Raw genomic sequence first — 20,720 nt, 5'->3', positions numbered from 1 at the left:
AATCAAGTACTTAACAATTTGTCAAGTTGACAATGTCAAGTGCCAATTTGCCAACTATCATTGTGTTTTTGTCAATGTCAAATTGATAAAAATTGGTGGAGGAAATCAAGAAAACTCAAGATATACGAAATAAGTTATTTTGATAAAATATTGACTGCATATAAAACGCTTTAAATATGATAACTTACGCCCCTGAAGAATTGGGTTTAGCGGATACATCACCTTGTGCCGCAATTCGCGCCGATCTTAAAATGTGTTTACTAAACAGTGATTGCTGTAAAAAGGTTTGTGTAGACTCATAAAATTGAACTGTTGAGTTTTCAGTACATAAATGTAAGCATTGGGAGGATATCTTTATATTTTAAAAAAAACTGGGGTGTAATCGGTCAAGTAATTGCAGTGCACACCTCCAAAGTCCAGAGTAGAGCCACAGTTCAATCTGGATTGACAGACTTCAAACTCCTTTGAGAACATTATGAAGATCTCTCGGGCATGCAGGTTTACTCACGATGTTTTCCTCCACAGTTGAAGCAAGTGATATTTAACCTAGTATTAGTCATTATGCTGTTATTTTTATATTTTCAGGATAACAAAACTCCTCGGGAGTGTTTGAAAGATAACAGTTGTCCTACAGAATGTATGCAGTTAAGACACACCTTCTTTGAATGTAAACGCTCCTTGGTAAGTATAAAATGTTTCTTGAAAGTTGCAAATTCACTTTAAGTTTTTGTCATTAGAGATTTATAAAAATAGTAATAGTTATGGGAATGTTTTCATACCAAAAGTTTTTTTTATTGCACAATCTTTACTAATATTATAAAGAGGAAAGATTAGTTTGATAGTTTGAAATCGATAAACTGAAACTATTGACCCAATTTTATTTCAATAATTCCTTTACCGTTAGACAGATATTTTATCAAGAATTTATTCAAATAGTGCCTATAAATTATATACTGCAGAAGCAGTCGCAGGCAAAAGCTAGTAATGATAAGTAGGTGGATTTAAAACTTTAGAATCTAGAAATGTTGAAGGAAAATGTAAAAATGGTACTGATTCTGAGCACAACCTAATTTTAGAGTATTGGCATGCTCTTCTTACTAATGTAATATGAAAAGGACAGACACAGTTTGACAGTTTTAAATTTAATTTTTAGATGGTAAAACCCATGATTTTAGCATGCAGAGAACCTACTGTTAAATTTGTATTGTGCACTAAAATTTAGAGTCTTTAAATGTGAAAGTCATGTTCCGTTCCTTTTTTAGCATTGTTAAAAAGAAAAGGATGCAGATACTCTACTTTAGAGAAAGACAACGGAATCAGTGCCAATTGTTTGACTAATTAAATTAGATTGTTTTACTTATTTACAGCTTGATGCCAGAAGAAGATTCAGAGGGCATAAGGGCTACTAATACGATTATAATACTAAGAGTAGTTTAGGAATTACGTTAAAGTATTTGTTGTATTTTGTTTGAATAAATTGTTGATAATAATAATTGCATATCTTTCAAGTTCTACATTTCCTGATTATTTACATAGGTACTAGGTAGAATAACCAACCTAATAAATTTTGTCATATGAGAATAGCAAGTGAATAAGCAGGCAGGTCACCTGATGTTAAGTGATTATTGCTGCTGTTAACATTTGCAGCACCAGAGGAACTACCCCACTGCATTTCTTTTAGGAGTTTGTTTTTTGCCCTTATAGGAATTAGTTCCTAATTCGCCCAGCCAAGAATCAAACCTAGGATTTAAATCAAAGAGGTTGTAAAAAGAGATAAATAAAATATACAGTTCACTTTAAATTTTATTACAAAAATAGTTCAAATTTACAATTATTTATTTAATGTTAAGGTTGCTGTACCCATAGTCGTGTTGGTACAGTCTGGCGGTATGATCGGTTATAATATCTTAGGCTTCAAACCATAGGGGTTTTTAAACTAAAATCCGAATTTATTCTTTATGCAAATTTATTATTAAATTTATAATAACTAATATTACGTAATTACGTAAGCTATTTTTAAGAAAATAATTTAAATAATAAATAATGGAAAGTATGAAATTTAAGTATATTATTATTTTATTATGTTGGTATTCAGATAAACGCAAAGATGTATTTTAGTTTTTATTTGCCCTGAAAAGTAAGGGTTCTGCGAATACGTCTCTATAGCTTCAAGCCCACGATATTATTTATGTGCATTAACATTCGACAAAAAAGTCACTTGATTTGCCCGTACATACACTTACTCGGTTCGGTTTAAGCGGCACAGCCGAGCGACAGGACGAAGCGTATGAAAGTCAGAACTACCTCTGTAATAGTTACATTGGGTCGGTTTTTTATTCAACAAAAATTGCCGAATCGAATGTGCCCACCCTATTATGTGTATAGCAACCCTAATTTAAGATCTATAGAGCGTACTTTGCTCAGACTTAAGTCTCACTTAAAACAAGACAAATCTATCACAAAGCTATAACTCTGTTTCGTTTTAACTCTAATTTCAAGTCTGAGCAAAGTCAAAGTAGGTACGCTCTAAAGATCTCAGCTTTAGAGCTCCGCCCGCAAGGAAAACTAGCTTCTGAAGCTAAAATATTAATTTAAATCTACCTTGCTCTTACAATCTAAGTTGGTACAAGTTACCCTTGAAATTACCCCTAGCCTCAAACTTCGATACAATCATTGAGATATTCACAATGATTTTATTAGGCTGACAAATCTACTTTTGCCTATAATCATGGATTAGAGTAGTATAGAAAAAGAAGAAATTATGTTTATTGTAGGTAAAAACAATCATTCATTTCAGTTTAACTTACGTCGCATTGTATACCTACTACTTATGCCTAAATATATCATGTTTAGGCGTAATTGCACATTTCACTCTGGTAATTGCGTATAGTTAATTATTTTCATACGTCAGTAGCAAATGAGTAAATTAAAAAATTGTAAGTAGCTATAAAAATCAGTGACATGTTTCTGATATTTAAAAAAAATGATAATTAAAAGTATCGTTCCCATTATTTAGGGTTTTGTGACTATTGAGAGATAATGTAGCCACATTTCTCAATGAATACTGATGTTCGATGATGAATACAAAGTTCTAAAAACTTCTTTTATAATATAAGTTCACCCTAACAAAAATTGTAATTATCTCAATGCAATCACAAGTTGGACGGGGCAGGGTACGAAATTATTGCCAAATATTTTTGATCACCCTCATTCGTTATTTACGCAATAAAACTTCGCGCGCATTAGATTATTATTCGATGTTACTGAAAAACGGCTTTCAACGGTTATGGAAGTGTAGAAACTTGTGTAAGAAAATGTAAAGTCAAGGTACTTTAGGCTATTTGCCTTTTAACTATCATATCAGGCAATAAGGCTTTCTATATTTATTTTAAAAATGGTGTGGTTTTTAAAAGACAAGTGAAAAATTGTTGGCAAAAGGAGACTGTATTCTTAGAGTATATAGAGCGCACTCCTCTGACTTTGCTCAGACTTAAAACAGAATTAACTCTGACTTAAGTCTGAGCGAAGTCAAAGTGCTCTCTACATAAAAGATCTCAACCTTAGACTTAAGATCTTAAATTAGGCATTTAATATTATCTACAGTCAAACCCTAAATTGCTTATAGTTTATATTTTAAAAACACCGAATGTTACGTTTTTATACAAATGGTCGAATTAGGTACCTACTTATATGGTACCTTACTATCTGACGGTTGTTTCATTTTGACGTTTGATTTATTGGTAACAACGTCAAAGGCCCGTATATAAGTCAATGGCCCGCTTAGATTTTAAGAAGAATTTAAGTATTCAGTATTAAATTGACCATTAATTCATTCCTCGTTTTTTAAATAATAAACCTTAGACTTACTAGAATTTTTAAACCTTTTGTCTAGCTACCCGTAAAATTGACTAGTTGTAGCACCACAGCAAAATAATAGATCGCGTTGCTTAATTTGAACTTGAAGTGCTTTTCTAAGTAAGTAGATATAAATATAATATCTTATATAAAGAAAAACTACATGTAGTAAGTATTCAAAAGATTGTATTTTGGGCAAGTCTACAAAAATCTTGCTTTATTATTTACTCCTAGCCGAGTGGTATGCGGAAGCATTTGAGAGACCATCACATTATTAGTGTATCAAGGAAATATGCCACCATCAAGTGACAGTTAAAATGGTAATCATAACCCTCAGATACCTATCTGAGCGTTACAACTCCATAATATCATCTAGGTATAGAATTTATGATCATAGTTGCACCTAAAGGCTTTAAGATCTTTTCTGGGTTTCTAAACCGTTTTGGTATGGTGCGCCTATTCATTCGTCTATCCATCCGGCGGTCACAGCTTCTTAGTTCGTTAGACATTAGGTATACTATTCACAAAAAGAGTACGTACGTCGTACATTATACCTACCTGTTTTAAGATATACTTTTCGATTAATTTCCTAATCATCGCTTTTGTAGACACACCCTTACAAGTATGGTTCGTAGCATCAGCGTGCAGATTGTAATATTGTAGAATTAGTAATTGGCAACTATACCCATTTGTAGGAGAGTTCAACTCTTTTCTAAAAACATTTCAAACAAATTACAATCATTCTTATACATATTTTTGTTACAATTTAAATACAACCTACAAATTATTACGGTATTCTTAATGATAGTTATTAATAAAAGGTTTATTCCATTCTTTTAAAATTAATAAATATATGAATTAATATATTATATTATCCATATGTATTAACTGTATTAATTTTATTTTTGTATTATTTAGACCTTACCATATGAAAATTTGCCGCATTTTTGTAAAATTATAGTTATGAAGCATTTTAAGCCAATATTTATGTTATGTGCGTAGAAATTTATTTATTTTAATAAATACTTATAATCTAATATATTATTTTCTGAATCACATTTTTTATTAATACTTAGTACCTGACTTTGGTCTTATTCATTCTCACATAATAATAAAAATTATAGTTGTTTACAATGCAATCGCATGAATAAATATATTATCGCAGTTTTTGGATATGTTCTATTTAAAAAAAATACTTCAACTGCAGGTAAACATAAAAATATCAAATTATTGGCTCCATCGTGTTGTAATAAGGTACCACTTAAATTGAATTTGGAATTTTCTTCCATCCATCCATCGTGTACAATAAATCCATCTTCTCATCGCTCATGTACAGAAATAAATCATTAACTCGATTGTTTTTATTGCAATTAGATATTTTGAAAGTAAAATTAAAAGGTAGATTTGTTTTAAATAAAGCGCGTGCTTATGATATGTTTTCGGAGATATGTATGAAAATAGGTAAGTAGCATAAACTCGGTTAGGTATAACTTACACTTAATTTATAAAAAAAATACGCATAAAGTAAGAAATAATTCTTGGACGAGATAGCGATTACCTGTAAGGTTTAGTAAATAATACTTTCAATTAGATTAAACAGTGAAGTGAATGCGTGTGCAAGAATTTTTTTAAAAATCATATTCGACCGATTTAAAATCGGGCAAACGTGATTTCGATCATGCGCGCTGAGATTTACCTACCCACTTACTTGTCGAAACATTGTTGTTGTTGTTGTTGTTGTTGTTATTGTAACAAAAGTTAAAATTTCGAATCATTGTACCTACTGTTATTTTGATAAGCATTCTTTATTATTTAAAGTTTTGTGATAGGAATTTAAGAAAGTAGGTATGAGTATTTGAAAGTCCAATAAAGGAAATCGCATGCGGTTGCAAGATTATTTTCAGTAGGTAGGTTACCTACTGCACATACGAGTGACATAAAAATGCATCGGGTAGTTTATTCACTGCGTCCGATGCGTCCGAAACTTAATTATCACACAATATGTATTTTCTATTGTGGGTCGTCATATTCATATAATACGATCACTTTATAAGTAATATTATTGTCTTCAACAAAAATATTCAAATAAGTATCATATCAGAATATTTTTATACTATGGTTCGATTCCACTATCGGGTTTCGGCAAATGATTCGTGAAAATGTCGCGAATTGCGTGGCCGGCGGCAATCGTTCCGCATTCCCTTATCTGTTATTCCGCACTCGAATGGTTGGCGCGAATTAAGGTTTTCAAAAATTGCGGAAATTCTTCGTTTTTCCAGGATATAATATGTAATAGGCACTATTCGTTATACAGGACTATTCGCTGTCAAAGAATGTCGCTCTGCCAGCCGGCTGACTTGCCAAACTTAAATTCTCCAAACATAAAACATTCGCCGTATTCCGAATAGTGTGTATTTTCTTTTGTTGAATGTTGAACTACCGTAAAATTTGCCCGAACTCTAATCATTTGCCATATCTCGATAGCGGAGCCGTACCAATAAAAACAACGCAAAACAATCAACAGCAAAATTTGTACAGTATGATTTTTTCCGAAGAGTTATTGTAGGTATCTAAGAGAAATTACAAATATCTATCGACTATTTAGCGAATCTATAATATTGCACAAATCACTTCCATATCTGAAGCTCGTCAATGCCAGGTCGAATCTATTTTGTTAATTACTTTATACCTATCTGGTGCTTCCTTAAACCTACAAAATACAAATTCTCAGACCTACCATGGCGTTAACTATTCATACATTCAAATATAAAAAGTGTTTAACTATTTTATTTTCATCACAATACTCGTAAGTAAGATTTATAACTAGTTCACATCTTTATTTACATTCTAATATTTAAGCTGGAGGATTCTAATATTTAACCGTTTGTTTGTAATGTACTTACTACCATTCGAGGCGATCTTGTTACAATACGGCGACACAGACTGACTAGTAGCGTGTGTTTGTAAATGAGCGCTTGGCTCAAGTTTAGTGCTTTTTACGGCATTTTGCTCTCGCGATGACGCGACCTGCATTGTCTTGTAACACTCAAAGGGAATTCGCGAAAAACACTTATAAACGAGTGGAGCACACGGCGCTCGCGAATGTTACATTACAAGCTAACGTTACAAGTTAGTCTTTACAAAAACTCGATACATTACACTAAAATATTACAAGTCAATCTCCAGCTTTAGATCTATCCAGTTCAGACATTTATCTATCTAAAAGGAGGCTCTTTAAGATAGCAAAAGGGTGGTATTATTATGATTCTTAAAAAAATATTAATATTAATATGACCATTAGGATATTTTTTTGTTAATGAAGTATAAAATTAACAAAAAAATACCCTCTACTTTTGTATGTTCATACTAATATGAAAATATCTTACCTACGTTATTATAAAAGGGACACAACAAGATCAAAAGACTGCTCGAGCGCAGTAAGCGCAAAATTTGTCAATTTGTTTTAGTGGTCCTAGTTAAACGCTTTTTATATTAGACTCATGTTACAAGAAGGCCCCTACGGGAACCCCCTCTACTAGAAAGTCTGAATAGGTCTATAAAGCCCCGTGTAACCGCACAACCTCGCTCGCAACGCGGTAATCAACATGGCGGCTCCCGACAAGTCGTCCAGCAAGTTGGCACACTCACAGACCAACAAGTACATCTTGTCGCCGTGGGACGCGACTGACTTGTGTAAGGCGATCTTCCTCATGCCCACCGAGTGGGGAAGGTGGCGGTACAGCATCCTGGCTCCCGTCCAGTACAGCCAGTTTCTTTCGAAACGTTCCCCGTCGTCGCCCTCGAACACCTGAAAAGTATTGACGTAAGATTTTCTAATCTAGAAAATTGAAAAAAAAAATAGTCTAGAACTAGACGGCAAGTGGCCTTTAAAAAGCAATAAGTATCCTGATAAGTACACCATAGTGATAAGGTAAGAAAAAAATATTCTACAAGTGATATCCGTAGACGGCAAGTTATATTAGCTTTTAAAAGCTCCATAACCAAACTGATTTTAATGAAATAAATATATTCCTTAAATCTGATCACCCTGACTTCATACAGTCTGTTCGCCCTCCTGGCTCCTACTCTAAAGTAGTCCCTAATGAAACCCGGCTGTGTTGAGCGAAGGGGGAAAGTGGCGAGCGAAGCGAGGCGGCGACATTCTTAGCTAAACAACAAGGTAGTGCTGAGTGCACTTAATTAAAACAGGCAGATTGAGGTCCATAGGTGTAAAAAGTTTTGTAAAAATCTAAACATATAAAAAGAAAAGGTGACTGACTGACTGACTGATCTATCAACGCACAGCTCAAACTACTAGACGGATCGGGCTGAAATTTGGCATGCAGATACCTAGCTATTATGACGTAGGCTGTAGGCATCCGCTAAGAAAGGATTTTTGAAAATTCAACTTCTAAGGGGGTGAAATAGGGGTTTGAAATTTGTGTAGTCCTCGCGGACGAAGTCGCGAGCATAAGCTAGTAAAACATAATTCACCTTATAAACACTAATGATAAAACCTGTGGTAGGCGTGAGTGACTTCTTTGGTCCACCAGCTAGATCACTGAAAGGCGGTCGGCATATCATTGCCACTTCACTATACAAATCCAAAGTGTGAGCAGCTGAATACCTAATTGTTTTTGGATCGAATTTCGACAGTGAGGCACTTCTCATATTATTATAGAACAGCAACGGATCAGTTTGCGTTGTGTTTATCACATAGTACGATATGAACGGGAATTCTGCGTTCTTCTCCATATTGGCCAACAGCATTCCTCCGACAGCGGTGTTCGCGTGCGCCACATCGTTCAGTAGCTCCCCAGCGGCAGTTTTCTGTTTCATGATAGGTTTGGCAAGTGGAGATTCTAGGATAGGCTCTATGGGCTCTAAGGGACTCATCAGGTGCGCCAGGATGCAAAGCTTCGGATCAGCCACTTCGAGGACGCTGAGGGAGTTTTGGGCAGTTTTTGTGTGCATCCCCTTTTCTGGTGTTGGCGGAGGGACTGGCAGCTGAAAAAGAATAAAAACCAAAATTATTTTTCTTGTTTTATATAGACCTTATTTATTTTATGTAAGCAAATATGATTCATCATTAAATTATTTGACTATGAGTCCTGGTGGAATTGTAGTCAATAGAAAATTTGCTTTTAGTGTAGAGGAGGAAATATACCCTATATTTAAAAAAAAACATAGAGGGAGAGTGAGTTCACATGATTACAAGTCTGGATCTAGGTACACCTTACAGGTACCTACTTCTAGGCTTTATGATAAGACATTTGAGTGTAAAGTGTTACTTACTGGCACACCATCAGGCAAGAACCGGTTCAGCGCATGCGCGGGGATCACGAAGCAGTCTCTCTCCAGGGTAGCGAGCGACACCGGCTCCGTGCGCCGCCGCTCCGTGGCCGCCGGCTTCTCCCAGCGCATGAGCGAGACCGTGGGCTCCCGCGTGACGAGGGGCTGCGGGGGCTCCGACTCCGGGCCCGTACCGCCGCCAATGACTGGACCACATCGTTCTGGAAGTACCGAAAAGGTTTATGGTTATAACATAGATAAGGAGATTACATAAGTACAGGTTCGACGAAGCTGTTCAGATAAAGCGATCGTGCGGGACGAACGAGCGATCCTAACTATAGCCAGCCCACACGAGTAGATAATATAGCTTTCGTAGGTTAGGGTCCTATGTTGAAAGGTCGTCATTTACCACAAGATCAAAGGTGTCGAAGTACTGTTATAGTGAGTTTTTACTTGAGAGTTAAAACTTGTGGACTCTATAAAGAGTAGGTATTAGACAATAAATAGATGATGCTCGCGACTTCATCCGCGTCATATAGGATTTTTTTAAATTCCGTGCGAACTCTTAGGGCTTAGATTTCCTGGGATAAAATGTAGCTTAAGTTCGTTTCAAGGTTGCAAGCTATCTTCGAACAAAAAATTCAATCATGGGGAGTAAGGTTTCTTAAGAATTCCGTTGGAATTCTTTGATTTTTCAGAACAAAAAGTAGCCTATTATCCGGCCTTGGGATGCAAAGTAAGCTATCTCTGTACCAAGTATCGTCAAAACCGGTCAAACGGATGGGCCTTGAAAAGATAGAGAGTTAGAGACAAACAGACAGATAGACAAACTTTGGCATTTATAATATTAGTGGTTTAGTAAGTAAGTACCTATTTACCTAATTTACGTAATAAAAATCTTTGTTCAAAGGTAGGTGCGCCGCTAAAAAATTAACCTCACGTTAAAAATATACTTACACTCCTAAATCCCATTACCCCAAAATAAAAAGCTGTCGTGTTTCTATAATCGCGTGTTGGAAGAGAAAAAATATTTATGTATGGAGCCTCATTAAATTTCCCAACCTACTTTTCATTCTATCATGTTTATTTACTGTATGATTTCGTTTGATGAAATAGTTTACGACCGTTATGATAATAATCTAAATCAGTGGACAGCCCTATCAGTGCCCCTATTATAAATGCGAAAGTGGGTTTGTTTGTTGGTTTATTGGTTTGTTGGTTTGTCCTTCGATCACGTCGCAACGGAGCAACGGATCGACGTGATTTTTTGCAAGACTCGAAGAATCACATAGGCTACTTTTTATCCTGGAAAATCAAAGAGTTCCCACGGGATTTTTAAAGCTTAAATCCACGCGGACGAAGTCGCGGGCATCAGCTAGTAATGAATAAAGACGACTTTCTTTTCTGATTACATTAGAAAAACTATTTATTTGTTCGTAGAAAGGTGTTGGTACAATTATATATAAGTACTTACTCTATACAAGTTCTTAATGGACAGTAGCTACCAACCAAGTTTTAAATTACCCTTTCTACTCTTGCGAAGCCAGATGATCTCTATTTAATTTAATTTTATACGAATTTTAGAGGAATGCCAAGCCAGCTGAATGAAGGTACAAAAGTTCACATGTCGTCCGCCAGACGCATTTCGTCAAGAGCTATTAATAAAATAACCTAACGCAGATGTTTACCTATGCCTACCTACCTATTATCTAATACCTACTTGACTATGTGACTTAGGTCTTGCAAAAAATCACGTCGATCGTGCGTTGCGACGTGATTGAAGGACAAACCAACAAACCAGTAAACCAACAAACAAACAAACACATTTTCGCATTTATAATATGGGTAGTGATTTTACTATTTTATTTATTAATTTTTTAATTTTTATTATCACAATAGGCGGTATATAGGTACACTAAACATTTCCGAAAAAAATATACGAGGATATATAGATGGACCGTCAAAAGCTAGCAGACAGATAATACACACTTTTATAATATTAAGTATGGAATGGATACTATTATAGGAATTGAGGAATTATAATTTTTTATTTTGAAGAATATTAGCCATATTAAATGACTAATATTCCCCTTTCCTCTCCAATTAAGCGTCAGGCTTGTGCTAGGAGTAGGTACGACAATAGTGCAACGGGCGGGGTTTGAACCGTCGACCTTTCGGTTTTCAGTCCACTCCTATACCGATTGAGCTATTGAGGCTCTAATTAATATCTCCTCGGTACGCCCCCCCGTATGTCAATAAAATATATAAATAAATATTATTAGGTATGCTTATTTACAATAACAGCTCTCATTTTATTACCATGCAAATCATAAGTACCTAGGTACTTCAGCACTGAAAAAATAAAACAAAGTAGTTAATTAGATAACATTAAAAAAAACGGAAAAATAGAGTTTTAAAATAAAGTTTTTGAGCTTGATATATTTCATATTGTTTTAAAATAAAAAAATATTGAATTGAATATTGTTAAAATTTTCATTTAAACATTACACATAATATAAATGTTAAACACATAATATTTAGGTACTGTTACCACAGAAAGAAAAGGCATCACAGTAATAGGAACGCTGACTTTTCCTTTTGAGAAGAAAGGTTGAAATAAAGAGTTGTCACAGACCAAAAGAAAAAGATAGAAGTATCAGTCGGCATCAATAATCGAAACATATCCGGGGAAGCCAGTAAAACAGAACACAATAAAATTACACCCTTGACATTCAAATCGTAACAACGCGAATTCCTAATAGAGAGAGAGCCAGCGTGTGCCAGACCTTCGTTATTTTATAAAAGCTGAAAGTTTCTCTGCGTAAATACTGGGAGGACTACCTAGTGTATTTGGCGTGTCCTGCATCAGAGCATAGGTTTTACTGTCAGTTTTGTTATACTTAGTACCTAGACAATTGATATGATTGATGTTTGCATGAAAAAGAATTCTTTGTTCCGTTCAACGACCTCTGTGTGCTATACTATACATTTATTTCAATGCTTCTATTAATCATTCATCCCTCATTCATCACTACTGACGTCCGGATAGTTTTCTGTTTCGTCCATCGACCTTCAACTATCTATCTGGGTACAATACATAATATTTTATTTCAAACATTCAATGATTCTTCATGAGTAAATCTCGTTATCTTGTCGCATCGACAATCGTCAAAACAGGCGATAGGGTAGGTTAGGGGACAAAATGACACACTTATAAATTTCAGGAAAATAACTATGACAAGATATAAAAAATATGAAATACTTATTATATCTACATTATAGGTAGGTACCTAGAATTTATTTCTGTCCCGTACAGGAATGTACCAGTACCCGTAGTACAAGATTTTATGTCTTACCAAACCAAACCAAATTCGAGAGTCGAAATACTTCCGCGTTACAGTAAAATGGACCTAAACAGCCTTGAATTGAAGTCAAATATTCAATGCCACTGATTTTAATTTCGCAATGCTTCCGCTTGGAGCGCTGGCTGTAGAAGTGTCGACAAACTTGAGCTTTAAAACAAGGCATTTAAGATCCAGTTTACTGTAAGGCGGAAGTATTTCGACTCTCGAATTTGGTTTCGTTTGGTGAGACGTAAAATCTTGTACTACGGGTACAGACTATCGGCCAGCAAGAGGTGGCGAATATTCGTGAGGCGTGTAACATCTGCCCCCAAAAACGTTACTTCGTGATGACCACGACCATTCTGGCAAGAATGTTACGACGAAGAAGAAGAATGTTTATTATTTACCAAAAAAGGCTTGGGGGCAAAGTTGAAGAATACAAAAAGACAGTTTTTGTATTCTCGTGCATACAAAAATATCTAGATATTGTGCCACCTTGTCCACTATCGAATCCTTCAAATGTCAATACAAGATAACGGGCACAAGGATAATATTATGTAGGAAGCTTGGATGTATACTATCTTTATGGTAGGAAGCAATAATACAGTGCGACAAGGCTCTATTGGCACTTGAATGACATTGACAGGTGGGCGCTGTTGGAGAACAAAGGCTTAGACTATTCAAACAAGAACAAAGGGCTTGAATGTCACCAGCTTAGTTATTCAGGGTCACTTTCATGTTTCGCTGTCCTTGCTATCTTTTCCTTTCAGTTTGTAAACAGTAAACAAAAACTTACGCCACTGCCGCAAGCCGCAAACACTGGCACACGCACCAAATTATGGAACTGGACCTTACTTCCCGAGTTACCTGAGCCATCGTTATACTGCGCACTGGCCCGAGGTGCTGAGAAGAACAGGTGGGTCCGGTAGTGGTGTTCCTCCATGCACGAGTAGCGTTCCCCGGCCCGTCGCTTCGCGTTCCTGCCCGCACCGAGCGCGCCTTTCGCCTTGCCCCCCCCACTGCTCGTCGAAACAGTCTTCTCCGTCGTGAAGTTCTTCCGAAACATTAAATTCATCTTGGATGCGTGCCACGTGGCTCTCGCTCGCACTCATTAAATCACTAATTAGTTTAGACTTAGTTGGTTTATATTCGGACACGTGCCGTCTCTTTCACTGTTTAGTTTTGGCTGCAGTCTGCAGATCGGTTTCAGTCACAGAATTCGGAATTGGTATAGAATAGAAATGGCAAATGTGCGCGAGCTTATGTAGCAATTTCAATTTCTAATTCTTTATTGAATTTTTAAAAAATCCTTTTTAGCGGACGTCTACGTCATAATAGCTATGTGCATGCCAAATTCAGCCCGATCCGTCCAGCTTGAGCTGTGCGTTGATAGACCAGTCAGTCAGCCTTTAATTCACTACCCCTATTATAAATGTGAAAGTGTGTTTGTTTGTTTGTTGGTTTGTTGATTTGTTCGCGCAATCACGTCGCAACGCAGCAACGGGTCGACGTGATTTTTTGCATGGGTATAGTTTGAGACATGGAAAGGGACATAGGATACTTTTTATCCCGGAAAATCATAGAGTTCCGACGGGATTTTAAAACCTAAATCCACGCATACGAAGTCGCGGGCATCAGCTAGTTTATATATATATAGATGATACTCGGAGACAATATTGTCCCATTTTAAAGGCAGCATATACCATTTCTATTAACTATTTAGATTTCTGTGGTTTGGTTGTCAATGGGTCATGGTTAAAGCGTACTGCGTAGGTATACGCTACGCAAGATGATCAGTAGCGGCATTGAAACGAAACACTATGCACACCGGTAGACGAGGTTAAATACAACATTAATTTAGGTAAAAGCTTACCGCTTAGCGAGCTAAGTACATACTAAATAGAGTTAATGTCAAGGGTTAAAGTATTTACGAAAGAAACGAATTTTTACGATTCTGTAGGTAATTTTATTGCAGAGTTTAATAAAAAAATTGTAATAACAATAACAATCACTTGAATTTTTAGGGTTCCACATCTTAAAAGGAAAAAGAAACCCTTTTAGGATCACTTTTTGTAAACTATAATTAAATACAGGTTGTAACCTGAACGCTAGCAAAAACTTAGCGTTATTGTTATAACTTCTACCCTTGGACGATTTAACCTAAGGACGCGCCTCGCATGATTATTCCCCTCTGTCAATAGTAATGGATTTTTAATCCACTGCGTTTATAAACACTGTTTGCGGAATCGATTTTGTCATTGTCAGAATCGTTTTCGATGTGTGACGACGTCTTACACGCTGGGTGAAAAATGCCTGTTTGTGCCGTTAGTGAGTGCAAGAACAAATCAAACACATCAAATTTACAAAAAGATGGAATTTCATTTCATAAGTAAGTATTTTTGGTGTAATAAACGCTTTCTATAAATTAAATTACATAAATTATTATAATAAAATAACAATCGAGAACTTTACCGATTCAGTAATTGAGTACGTAATAATTCGGTAGAAACGAGTCACACTCCTCACGAGCTATATTTTGTTTTTTCTAAACAATTGCAACCCTCGATATATACAAATTAGGTTAAAATTTGAATACGCGTGAACAGCATGAAATTACGTAGTAGTACGATAGTGATTGCGGTTCGATTATCGATATCGATGAAAACATTTTCTTTATTATTAACGACTAAATTACCGTCTTCAACTCAAGTAAAGAATAGTTATTATTAATTACCACAATTTTTTCGCTACCTATACTTGTAATAAAACTGGTCGATTTCTGTGATTTCACGTGCTTAATACATTTAAAAAAAAATTAAAGCAACGCAATTTTAGTGATAGGCGCGAAATGTATAAAATTTATGTATTAAATCGCCAAGAATGTACATAACATTAACCTAATGGTAAATAATGACGTGTTAAAAATAGAAGAGGCCACCGTGTGTGTTTACTAATTTATTTTCATAGTATCATATCTGTCTTATGGAATTTTGCTGTGGGGTAAAAGCGGCAGATATTGAGAAAATTTTTGCATTGCTAATTTGTAAGGGCAATACGTGTAATATTTAATAACTTACATTTAATTTTTTTGGACAAAGAGTACACCATATTGGAATTACCATGTAAACCCAATGTGCAATAAATAAATGATTGATTGGAAAGAAAAAAACATTTTATTGATTGATATACCTACTAATTATGTTTGGTAGGCTTTTGCGCGGTCAGGTTTATTTTGTATTATATAATAATATAAGTCATTAATAAGCACATTTTCACTATCGAAATTTGAAATGAAAATTTCGTTATATAAAAAAATACAAAAGATTAAAAATGATATAAAATAAGTAAAAAAGTATGTGCATATTTTTTAAATAAATATTTTTCTTATTTTTACGTTGCATTATTAGTTTTTGGGATAATTACCTATTAATTGAGGTGAATGTATGCAAGAATACGCTACGCTGTCCAAACACTGGTTTTAAGTAATTAAATACGAGTAATAAATTCTTACTTCTACTTTTGTTTCTGAAAAACTATCGATATATTTTAAAATATCGATACGGTAGCATCGCAAATCAATTTGACTGTCTTACACTCGTAATGTCTTTGTATGTTGATGTATATAACTTATTAGTGTGCGTAAAATGTAGTAGTGTTGAAGATTTAGATATGTGTGTGTTAATAATGACACAAAACTTTGTTGAGTCAGTGTGTCAAGTTGTCTATGTAGTGTTTCCTCGTCCCGCACCAAAAGTGACAGAAATTTTTATTCGTAATATTAGGCGCGTTACAAGTCCATAGGTTAAATCGTCCAAGCTTCTACCTTAACAAAATCCAATACCAATAACCATTTGCCTCATTTTGTAGTTTTAGTGATTTAGTATTTTCAAACCCGCAATGTGACCCACCCGAGTTGTGCACCCGCGTGCAAAACTCGGGTCAATGCCCCGCCTACGACGTGGCATTGACTCCGACTGACCTACTTATGCAACGTTCATTGACCTCTAGCGTCAGTCAGATGTTTTATTTGCATATCATAAACTTTTACAAAACAATGGGATTTTTTTTAATTTTCGTGGTTTTTTTGTGGTATCATCACACAAGTAGATATCCCTCTGTGGTATCATGTCAGTAATCATCAGTACTGTCACCTGCCTTCATTTTTGCCAGCGTTCTAGTTACACCCTGTATAATTCAGAGGGTACAGAGCAGGCTCGACGTGCGTTCAATTCAAACCTTACCGTGGCGTCTAGATATAATTGAGTATAAATTTAGTGGTAAAATAAGAGAATAAGTTTCGTAAATAGACATTGTACCTAATTTTACATAATAAGTTAGAAGTTAGAAGATTCTTGTCGGCGGAATAAGGAATGCATTTAAAACTTTTGCTTTTCGGACCTTTGACGGAACTTTTGCTAACTTTCCGTCAAAGGAAACGTTTTAGAAGAACTTCTTGAAAATTTCGCAACAAGTGACTGCAATCTCACCTGTAGGGTTATTCGCTAACTCAGTGTCTAACACTAAATGTTAGTCACCGAGCTCATTTGAGATTGATTGATTCTACATTGCTGCTTCATTAAGGGATATTAAAATATTTTTCGTAGAAAACCTTCAATAGATTAAAAATAAATGTCAAATGCGCTCAGTGTCATTCAGTTGCTATCATCTAAATATATAAAAGGAAAAGGTGACTGACTGACTGACTGACTGACTGACTGACTGACTGACTGACTGACTGATCTATCAACGCACAGCTCAAACTACTGGACGGATCGGGCTGAAATTTGGTATGCAGATAGCTATTATGACGTAGGCATCCGCTAAGGATTTTTGAAAATTCAACCCCTAAGGGGGTGAAATAGGGGTTTGAAATTTGTGTAGTCCACGCGGACAAAGTCGCGAGCATACGCTAGTTCAGTATAAGACACTGAGTTAGCGAATAAGTAGGCTGGAAAGCCCAACATGGATGTTGTGATTATCACAGTGCTATAGGCGCAATTGGTGTGATGTGGTATTCTTGCTGCGAGAGCACGTAAAGCCATCTTTAGCCTCTGCGGCCGAAACTCGGTCCGGAAGCCATTGTTCTTGCTGTGGCAATGCATTTTAGCCAATAACGAGAGAGAACCCATGAGGGCCAGACCTTCGTTATTTTATAAAAGCTGAAATTTTCTCTGCGTGTCGTCCCCAACTCAGGGAGAAACGATCAGTGATCCGTCATTAACTTGCAGATTTTTATTATACTGGTTTGAGATTTCTTGTACGTTGGTGCGGAACCCTTCGTGTGCGATTCCAACTCGCACTTGACCGATTTTTTTTAATTTATTGAATTTGTGAAAAACCAATAGCACCTACTTGCCTAATTACCTAATTGCAGCACCTACTGTGCTAAAATTTACTGTTGGCAATAAGTAGACCTGAAAATGGGCCATTTTCATGATATGGACAACAATAAAGTTTGTGGTTCATATAATAAGCCTGAATAAGGCAGTTAAACACTTTATTCACACCATGGGAGGTCATAAAGTTTCAGTCTTGAGGGTTCTATTAAAGTCTTTGTACGTAAAATATCTATCGGTCAGTGAAATAATATTATGTGGAGTTTTGGCTATTCGTTTACCCCTTACCTCTCTCTTTGTGGTGTATTGCTCATTATTTAGGGTCGTGACCACTTTCTATTAATCATAATATAATGATATATGAGTTTTTAAGGTTCCGTACCTCAAAAGGAAAAGGAACCCTTCTAGGATCACTTCGTTCTCTGTCTGCCCGTCTGTCCGTCGTGTCTGTCAAGAAAACCTACAGGGTACTTCCCGTTGACCTAGAATCATGAAATTCGGTAGGTAGGTAGGTCTTATAGCACAAGCAAAGGAATAAATCAGAAGATTAGCCAGTTCAAACAGAGAGACAGGTACAGTTCAAATAACCATATGAGCTTGATATGAGGTAGTTATTCCGAAATTACAGACAGACACTTCAATTTCATTTATGAGTAGTATAAATGGAAATTACTCACGATAGTTTAAACGCTAAAATACTTCTACCTAACTTACCTACCCTTAAGTACCTAAGGGTAACTTCCATTGTTCGGTATCGATTCGGTCAATTTTTAGTCGATGTTTGCCGATTACTAGGAATTACGGACTGTTAACTGGTAACAGAGTGAATGGTTTATTGACTGTGAATCATTTATCAAGCGACCATGATATTGACTTTGACTTCCGCTAGCTGGTGTATTTTTCAAGCATTCGGTTTGACCGTAGCTTTTATACCGGCCTCTCACGGTGCCTGATTCTGCGGATTGTCACGCACGGCCGATGATCACGGAATACCACGCACCGCGCATAAGGCTCTTCTAACGGTGCCTGTCAGTCTGTGTGGGTCTTGAGATTCGAAGCCATTTTGAAGTTACCGATTCGCCGCGGATCGAACGCACCACGACGGACATATTGTGCGCTACCACGGACGATACCCTTCCCAAGGTGCGTCGGTGTGCAATATCACGCAACGTGCAAACGTGCAACGTGGAAGCATGTATTATATTTGACCAAAATACAATCATCATGGACCCACTCGCGGCTAACTACTGAACACGGGTTTCTTCTCGGAATGAGAAGGGTTTGGCTATAGTCCACTACGCTGGCCAAGGGCGGATTGGCAGACTTTACACACCTTTGAGAACATTATGGAAACACTCTCAGGCATGCAGGTTTCCTCACGATGTTTTCCTTCACAAAGCAAGTGATATTTAATTATTGAAAACGCACATAGCTCTGAAAAGATACTGGTGCGCGCCCGGGATCGAACTGCTGACCCCCCGAATAGGAGGCTGACGACTTAACCGCTCCACTAAACCAAGCACCAGGCTATCACTGCCTCCAAAATACTATATCGTCCAAAAAAACCATTAGCTTATTATAAGTTGGTAATAAAATAACAAACTGGTAATTTTATTGCCAAGTTTTCGGTAACAGAATTAGGATCGGTCTACGCCGTAGCCTGTAGGTACGTACACTTTTACGTCTCTCGTATTTTTACTCAACTTTATGTTAGGTTAGATTTTATGTGAGAAGATAATAATGTTTAGTGTTATCACAAACATTGTTGTATCAGCACTAAGTAGTTTGTTTAATACTTCTTAAGTCGACTGTCTTATTTTTTCGTAGTACGACCGTGTAGCATTTTGCTACGATATAAAAAATTTTTTTTTCTAAAATATCTATTATATTTTACTTCATTCAGTTTAAAAAAAAATTAAACCTCTTTTAATAATTAACATTTGATAACAAGTAAAATTGTTATTTAACTTTTAGGTTGTTTTTTTAATGTCGATTTATGTTATGTTCAACGACCTCTCTGTGCGCTGTGATGTGTTCTAAGTTTTTTTTTGTTCTGGTGAAAGAATTCGCCCGTGGCCACTTATCACTCAGCGAAGCTGTGCCGCCAAGCTATTTAGCGTTGTGATGCATTGCTGCCACATTCGTTCTGGGTTAGCTTGCTTTTAATTCTTTTTCTGCGTATCCATGTCTTATTATTTTGTCAAATAGACTCTACCCAAGATTAATTTGAAGTTTTGGTTATTACCTAAGTCAATAGCAAATTCAATTTATTTTTTCCGAATAAATACAAGTCAGCCCTGTACCCGTAGTATAAGATTTTACGTCACACCAAACGTTGCTAGAATTCGAGAGTCGAAACACTTCTGCGTTATAGTAAACTGGATCTTAAGTGCCTTGTTTTAAAGCTCAAGTTTGTCAACACATCTACAGCCAGCGCTCCAAGCGGATACATTGCGAAATTAAAATCAGTGGCATTGAATTTTTGACTTCAATTCAAGGCTCTTTAGGTCCATTTTACTTTGATGTTATTATGTTTCGGTTCTCGAATTCTAGCAACGTTTGGTAAGACGTAAAATCATATACTACGGGTACTGGACTGGGATCTGTCCAGGCGGGATGATTTGCTAGCTCATTTGACATTGGTCTATATTGCTGCTTCACTGAGTGATATTAATTTTTTTTTGTAGAAAATCTATAATGGTTTAAAAGTTGTCAAATGAGCTCGGTGGCCATTCCGTGTTAGACAATGAGTTAGCGAATCAGTTGGCGGGTGGTAAGTGATGATGCAGTCCAATCTAAGCGGGCTGATTTGGAAAGGATTTATAGGGGTTACAAATTAATATAGGGATGATAGGTAATTTTTTAAACAATAATAGATTTTTGTTCATCCCTA

At 36.1% G+C, this 20,720-nt stretch overlaps 3 protein-coding genes and 1 long non-coding RNA gene across 8 annotated transcripts in view; 2 read left to right on the top strand and 2 right to left on the bottom strand.

The window, feature by feature from the left end:
• Window positions 1–20,720, bottom strand: part of LOC138402999 (uncharacterized) — an 80,122-nt gene that overhangs the window by 6,370 nt on the left and 53,032 nt on the right. The gene's annotated exons all lie outside the window — the stretch shown is intronic.
• LOC117986226 (cytochrome c oxidase assembly factor 5) lies at window positions 66–1,493 on the top strand. The gene is made up of 3 exons (XM_034973065.2): window positions 66–284; window positions 586–681; window positions 1,368–1,493. The coding sequence occupies exons 1-3, from the start codon at window positions 177–179 to the stop codon at window positions 1,407–1,409; spliced, it is 246 nt and encodes an 81-aa protein (XP_034828956.1). The 5' UTR covers window positions 66–176; the 3' UTR covers window positions 1,410–1,493.
• Window positions 1,791–20,720, bottom strand: part of LOC117986225 (uncharacterized) — a 40,337-nt gene continuing 21,407 nt past the window's right edge. For 3 of the 5 annotated variants that reach the window (XM_034973063.2, XM_069501771.1, XM_069501770.1), the window contains exons 2-5: window positions 13,347–13,684; window positions 9,151–9,368; window positions 8,350–8,862; window positions 1,791–7,663 (exon numbers count right to left, since the gene is read on the bottom strand). In XM_034973063.2, coding sequence (XP_034828954.1) covers window positions 7,391–7,663; window positions 8,350–8,862; window positions 9,151–9,368; window positions 13,347–13,566 — 1,224 coding nt within the window. In that variant the 5' untranslated portion in view covers window positions 13,567–13,684 and the 3' untranslated portion in view covers window positions 1,791–7,390. The remainder of the gene's footprint in view (window positions 7,664–8,349; window positions 8,863–9,150; window positions 9,369–13,346; window positions 13,685–20,720) is intronic. The other 2 variants (XM_069501772.1, XM_034973064.2) reach the window with 2 other exon arrangements.
• The window catches only part of LOC117986430 (aminoacylase-1-like), a 45,767-nt gene continuing 43,391 nt past the window's right edge, over window positions 18,345–20,720 (top strand). The window contains exon 1 of the mRNA XM_069501774.1: window positions 18,345–18,399. The gene's annotated coding sequence lies outside the window, so the exon portion shown is untranslated. The remainder of the gene's footprint in view (window positions 18,400–20,720) is intronic.

The sequence above is a fragment of the Maniola hyperantus genome, chromosome 11, assembly GCF_902806685.2.
Source record: "Maniola hyperantus chromosome 11, iAphHyp1.2, whole genome shotgun sequence".
In the NCBI taxonomy this organism is placed as follows: domain Eukaryota; kingdom Metazoa; phylum Arthropoda; class Insecta; order Lepidoptera; family Nymphalidae; genus Maniola; species Maniola hyperantus.
This window is presented reverse-complemented; position numbering and strand designations above follow the sequence as displayed.